We start from the raw sequence: 7,198 nt of genomic DNA on the forward strand, positions 1-7,198 counted from the left end.
TTGACATTAAGTCTGTTTTTATCATTGTACAACAGTGGATATGTTTAAATAAAAAATAATTGTCCGACATATTTTATAATTATAATTGTTCAGACTTTATTTTCCTACGGATGTCAAATATTTACATTCGTTTTACATTATCGAAGATTACACTCTCTGTTTCTGGTAACATGTGAAACTATGTGGTAGAACTACATTCACTCCGTATTAACTCCAACGTTATTATAAATAATAGCCGAGGAATGTCCGATTGTTGGATGAGGGACAATTCACATGACAACTGATTTCACATATACTATGTGGGACTGATAAGTTGTCAGTCACATGTGGAGAAATGGTGAAAGGAAAGTCAGTTAGGACGCCAAAGTTCGTCAACATCGGCTTAAAATCAGAATCCTTACCGATCCGTTAATGATAAAGTTCTGACAAAAATCCCTAGTGAATGGGAAAATAAATGTTAAATTGCCTGTCATATGACATCTGACTGTTGATTGCGAAGAACTGTTGTTGTATTGTTCAGATTATATTGACAACACCTTAAAAACCCATCAAAATTGAACTAGAGATACTATTTCTTTTATATTTCTGTCGTACATATATATGCATTATTTATAACTATTCCTTGTATTGTTGATGATATATCAACTTTTGAAAAAAATGTGTCCTACTGTTATTATATAACAGCCATTAGATACAAGAATGTATTTGTAACTGATTTGTAATTGATTTGTTTTTCAAACAATTGAGTGTTTTAATTAAATCTGATTGTTTCAGTTCTCGTCCTATGGACGTCTTAATTCTAATCAAAAACAGTATGTGCATCAGTCATAAATATTAAGGACAAAGAGTGATCTTTATTGATGAACTTTAGTGCTAGACGAATAGGGAAAATGGCTATCACAATAAGCAAAACCAAAGTTTTCATTTAAAGCTTTTAGCCGCTAAAGATATTTATGTTTTGAAAAATCTCTTATTAACATTTATCTGTATTTTATGGGTAGAATTATTTGTGAATAAGCGGATTTTCAAACATAGCTATTTGAAAAATAAAATATTAATATGAAAACCAATTAATATGAAACACGTGTTAAACCATTCTGCAAAGATCAATAATAAATACATGCGCTTTATGTTTTCTCTAGAAACGGGTAGCCTCCTTTGCTATAACTTGCATTTATTCAAACCATAGCGACGTGACTGTTCAGTGTGTTCAAATACGATCTCCGTTATACAGTTGGTCTGGTCAGTGTTTATCAGTTGAATACAATGGCGATAGCTGCTGGATTTGTAATTATAAACGCTCTTTTAATCGGACCAGTTGATTCAAGCACGTGTGAACAATTTAAGCCCGGCAAGGACAATTTTAATAAAGCTTTGATTGGTCACTCGGTGTTGACAATGAATAATACAAATCATCATGACTGTGCGCGAGATTGTATGTCAATGTCAGTATGTAAATCAATTGACTTTGACAGAAAGGAGAATAGGTGTAAGTTGAACGATGTTGACCGCTCGTCCGTTGATCCAGCCGAGTTTGAAACTAAAAGCGGTTCTATATTCTCTGACATAAAGGAATGGCCAGGCGTAAGTATTGTTACAATTTATAAAACTAGACACATGGTAAGGTAAATCTGACACAAACACAAGATTTATATACAAATGTGAAAGATATATTTAAGTTAAATAGAAAGATAAAGTTTGCGCATCTTTGGATAAAAATATTTTTATTGCAGAAATTTATTGAATTGAAGGAAGTTCATACTGAAAATGAAATTGATTGAGCAAATTGCATGCTTTATTTGGAGTGCTGTTATCCATTTTAATGGTCATGTTAATTTGACTCCTTTCTTATTTTTTTTAAAATGATACTATGTTTTTCGTCCTGTGTTTACCTAAAGTTTGTAAAATTAAAAAGAAAATATCTTCTCTTTGTGAATTTCAAAGATATTTATTTTAACAGTTAAGAAATAAGCAGTATTTTCAATCAAATCAAATTTGAGCATAATATATATCTCTGACTTTATATAATATATGACCTTTTTTATGTGTGAAATCAGTTTTTGAATTTCAAATGTTTGTTTCGAGAGATCATTTTTAGATTTAACCATCTCTATACATGTATAAAATTTCAACAAAGTAAAAAACAATATGTGCTCCAATTTTCCCTCTCTTTTCGTTACAGAAAATGGTTGGAAGTTGTAGTTCAAGACCATGTAAAGTAAACCAAAGATGTCATCAAACTGGTGCTTCTCATGTGTGCAGAAATATAAGTACGTTGAACTATTTAAACTGAAAATTATTACCAGTTTCAATTCATTTTATATAATTTTTTACAGGCTTTAAATATGTGAAAAATGACAATTAATTTCCGACCATGTTTGATTTATAGTTGTCACTTCCTAAAATCCTAAAACCTCGAACAAAATATTAAATAATGTTAACTATTCTAAATGATACTTTTAGAATACGCGAAATTATAACAAGGCCGAATATGTATGCATAAAATAACCCTAAAATAATACGACAAATGACGATAAAAAATAAACAGAATATAATACGCAACATATAACGAACATGTGATTGTCAAATTTAGTTTACAGCAATTTTTATTTTTTTATTTTTAGCTTGTGATATTGTTCAGAACGACATTGACAATGGAATAATTAAGACGTACGCGTCTGGCAGAAACAGGTTCCTAGATAAAGCTTTAGTTAAATGTGACATTGGGTATATTGCAAGTCAACAGGAGGTGAAATGTGAAGCTTCGGGGAAATGGCAAAATGCAAAGTGCCAATGTAACGTAACATAATGTTTTTTTAATCATTATCATGTTAGGTAAATCTACTGGTACATGTGAGTATGTCACTAGAAGGTGACTCTCTTGTATGCATAATACCTGCTTAAAAAGATAGGTGACTTTTAAATGAGATATGGCACAAATGACTAGGTACAGTGTTTTTCTGGATTGTCTTTTGATAATTATATGATAAATGCTAGTTTTTTTTTATTGATAACATATTTCAAAAAGTTGGTCTAAAAATGGTTATGTTTGAAAACAAGCACATTTAATAAGACACTGTAATAACGTAAAAAACATCATACTTGTTTAGATTAAAAGATTTTTGAAGATATAGGAAAGCTTAAAGGAAAGCTTGTTAGTTAAAGATCCTGTAACACATTTTTTATGGTTTATATCATAAATATGATGTCCAAATTAAGATTCGTCAATTTTGTAAGTTCCAAAAAAGCATTATTAATAAAGATATTACCGATTTAACATTTCATGTAAATAAAAGGAGGTAATAAAAATTGATTTTCTATCAAGTCTAAGTCAAAGTTTTTCAATAAGAAATGAATGCATATATTTTAATGATTACATATAATATGTACAAATATTTGCAATACATATTTTACATATTCTTTTTTCATGTTGGAAAATTGTTTTATAAGCATAATTATATACATATATATAATTTCACTAAAGTGTGGTACACAACCTCAATTACAACATACAGGATCTTTAACTACGATTACAAACAGTTGCTGTTAGCGATGTATAGATAATTAAAAGCCGATCAGCCAATTCTTGTAAGCAAATAAGCAAAATAAAATTCTTTGAAGCATTTCTTCGTACTTCATCACACAGAAATGCAATTCAATTAATGTAAACATCTGAATGTTTATAAAAGAGTTTGAACTATAGCGTAAAATGTTTGTTCACATTAATCTTATGCTAGAACTTTTTATTAATGAATATATCTGATAAATTAAAAGTCAACTTTATCATTAACCTGATGCAGTTGTGTAATGGGTTTTGTCCTGACAATCCATTTTATATCGAATTGAATTCTATTTTCTTTATTTCATATATTTTTTGCCTAGCTTTAAGTGATTGCAAAGAAATCCTTGATAAATTTCCTGAGGCGGAAAGTGGTCAATATGAGATAACACTATGGAACTCCGGGGAGACTCTGACTGTGAATTGTGACATGAAAACTGAGGGCGGAGGTTGGACGGTATGTATTCTATTGTTTATAATTTTTTGTAATTGCTCTGTGTTGTCTGACCTGATATGATAAAGCAAGCAGATTAGCAGTATATGTCTTGGTGAATATATTTTTCATTTTCTAATAGTGAATTTCATACTAAGCGCTCATACAGTATTAACAAGTGGTCAACTGCAATCAGACTCACGTTTCTCTTTTAAAATCTAAGCAATTTATTAGCAGTTTCTATTTCTTTCTTCCCTGTTTAAAGTCAAATATGGTACATGTATATTTTGATTTACTCACTTTACAGTGTGATAACATACATATAGTTTCTTTACACTCCCCAGCAGAATTAAGCATAGTCTTTCTTCCATTTTTTGTCAAACCTCTCTCAAGAATGAAGATGCTGGCAAGCTGATAATGATTTATCTTCTTTTTTTAGATTTTTCATAAGCGAATCGATGGATCAGTGGATTTTTACCGGAACCTTTCGGAGTATGAAAACGGATTCGGGGAGATTAGCGGAGAGTTTTGGTTTGGTGCGTTTTTCATTTTTTTGAGGCTCTTATATTTGGTAATGAATGTATTTAGAGGTTTGAATTTATATAAATGAGATGTGTTTCATAATGTTTCTTTTATTTTACAAAATAATTAGATTGAAATATTTCATTTCCATTATATCAATATTTTGCCGTGAGCGTTTAATTACCACCTATAATAAGCCCGTTTTATCTGCTCAAACAATACAATATACTAATATTGCTTAATGTTGAAAGGTATTTTATAACATAATTTGATGAGCCGTATTGATAAAGACAAACGAATTATATATAAAGCATATACGTATTTTTTATGTAAATGATAATTTTGTACTTCAACAATACCTTAAGTATTGTGTAATGTGTTTGAAAACAATTGAGACTCGAGTCATATAACAAAAATCCCGGCTGATCGTGATTATTTAAACTTTCATGAGATTGGGGCAACTGTCTAAGACTGTGTGGTCGTTAGAGCGACTAAATGTTTTCGAATTATTGGGGTCTATGCATTTCTTTGCTACAGCAGATGAGGTGGTTTTGACCACTGGTGTTGCTTTAAACTTTTACAAAAAAATATTTCCTGTTTCGTGCGCAATATGACCAAAACTGTGTTAGTGCGTCGCAAAACCAAACAAATACGTTAGTTTGATATATCCTTGTAGGATTAAAGTATATAAAAGAGCTCGCTGAACAAGGTACAACGGAGCTTCGTCTTGATATGACTGATGCTCAGTATAATGCTGGAGATGAAACCTATCAAGACTTCCAGTTAACAGAAGGAAGTAATTACACTCTTAACATTGGGTCACGAACAACAACATCTGGAGGTGAGATACTTAAACTGAGTTAGATTATATTTTTTGTTATATTCTATGCAATCATCTATATGTTGTCATATTAAAAAGTATATCAGTCATTTTGTAATTAATTGAATTGCTCGCTTTTGATTGACTTTTCAATGGTCACTTCTAAAAATTGATATTTCTTGAAAAAAGAACATTCAGCTGGTTTGCTGAAAACGTATCTTTAGTTCAATTATAAGATTATATTTGCACCAGTCAGAATCAATTCGTGGTGATCCGAACATGTGCTGAGCCTGCTTGAGAAACGCCACCTAAAACATACAAGATTGACCTAGAATTATTGTCTTTGATCAGTAACTTATCTTTAAGTGATACGTAGACTTCAGTGTAAAAAGAAAGACAATAATAGTATAATAAGTCAGTGAAACTATGTCATATTATTCTTACCAATTTATAGAAATATGAAAATCGCGGTGACCAATACACATTGCTGTAGGGGTAACATTTGCATTTTAGATAAGTGGTCCTGAACATTCCAAAGAGCTAGTTGTAATGCTACTATAACGGTGTCGATTATAATTATTATTGTCTTTTATGCAGTGCCTGAGGACGGATTACTATATAACAATCACCACCCATTTTCGACTTTTGACCACAACAGAAAAGACTGTGCTGTATCAAGGCATGGAGCCTGGTGGTATGGAGCGTGTACTAACGTCAATCTAAATGGGTTATACGTGACGCCAGGCACGACGTGTGAATTAGTCGGTGCTAAACCGGGAGGTCATTGTGGACACAGGCACTATGGTTTTGCAGGCTTTTATGCATTGAGGACGTCCTCAATGATGATAAGGAGAAAGTAAATAACAATTGATCAAAAGAGAAGCAGATTCATAATCTTAATTAATTTTATATCATTCAGTCTGATTGCAGTTACAGGACAGTGTTACTAATGAGGATGGTTAGAAGGTTATTAAGTATCATGTGGCCGGGTAGAAACAAATGCAGATAAAATAGTGAATATAGATGTTTATCATTTTGTGTCACCTGCAATAGAGAAGCTGCCACATAAAGTGATCAATTATCCGTAGTATGTCCGTCCGTCTGTTCGATCGTCACAAAAATTACAATTTCATCCGAACTTTACAGAAATAATCGTACAAAGCCTATATTCGCATATCGTCAGATCGATAACATCTAAAAGTTCAGTGTTTTTGTCGAAGTTATGGTACTTTCATTTTTTTATTTTTTAAAGTTTGTCCAGATTGCCTCTCTTGTACTATCTTTTCTATGTGAATGAACTTGATATGAACTTCACACGTACTGCATATTAAATGTTGAATGGTTGTTTAGGTCTTTGATAAAAAGATCGTTTCGGCACGTTTATGATTTTTGTGTCGTCTGCTAAACACCAGCTACAGCATGCCACGTCTACATGGGGACCAACAGTTCAATACCCATTAAAACAAATGCATAATTTGCCATCATCAAGCAACATAGGTGGTCAGTGGACAAATGATCTTAAATCGCTCTCTTAGCTTTAACTCTCTAAATGTATGCTTGTTTGAAATAAAGCTTTATGTATATACCATGAAAACGTCTATATTATAAACAGTTTAATAAATTATTCCTCAGTCCATATACAGGCGAACGTATTTGTCTATTATAAACAAATAATATTATCATCGATTAATATAAGCACGGGGGAGGAACCGTGACACGGATGATGGAGTTCTTGTGATAACTTGTCACGAGTTGGGTTTTTTTGTAAATGACTGAGATGTCTTCGGAAAACTTTGGTATATACCTAAGCAATACTCGTCAAAATGGAAATGTTTACCTTAAAAATAGAGTTTGAGGTGCTAAA

General features: G+C 31.6%; 1 protein-coding gene across 1 annotated transcript; it reads left to right on the forward strand.

Moving 5' to 3' along the window:
* Window positions 1-1,056: 1,056 nt before the first annotated feature.
* Window positions 1,057-6,956, forward strand: LOC132717709 (angiopoietin-related protein 6-like). The gene is made up of 7 exons (XM_060701259.1): window positions 1,057-1,584; window positions 2,183-2,270; window positions 2,625-2,795; window positions 3,883-4,016; window positions 4,432-4,528; window positions 5,191-5,355; window positions 5,932-6,956. Exons 1-7 carry the CDS (start codon window positions 1,267-1,269, stop codon window positions 6,192-6,194), a joined length of 1,236 nt encoding a protein of 411 aa, XP_060557242.1. The 5' UTR covers window positions 1,057-1,266; the 3' UTR covers window positions 6,195-6,956.
* Window positions 6,957-7,198: the final 242 nt, after the last annotated feature.

This window comes from Ruditapes philippinarum, unplaced genomic scaffold, assembly GCF_026571515.1.
Source record: "Ruditapes philippinarum isolate M1 unplaced genomic scaffold, ASM2657151v2 ctg1490_1_1_1_1, whole genome shotgun sequence".
Classification (NCBI taxonomy): Eukaryota; Metazoa; Mollusca; class Bivalvia; order Venerida; family Veneridae; genus Ruditapes; species Ruditapes philippinarum.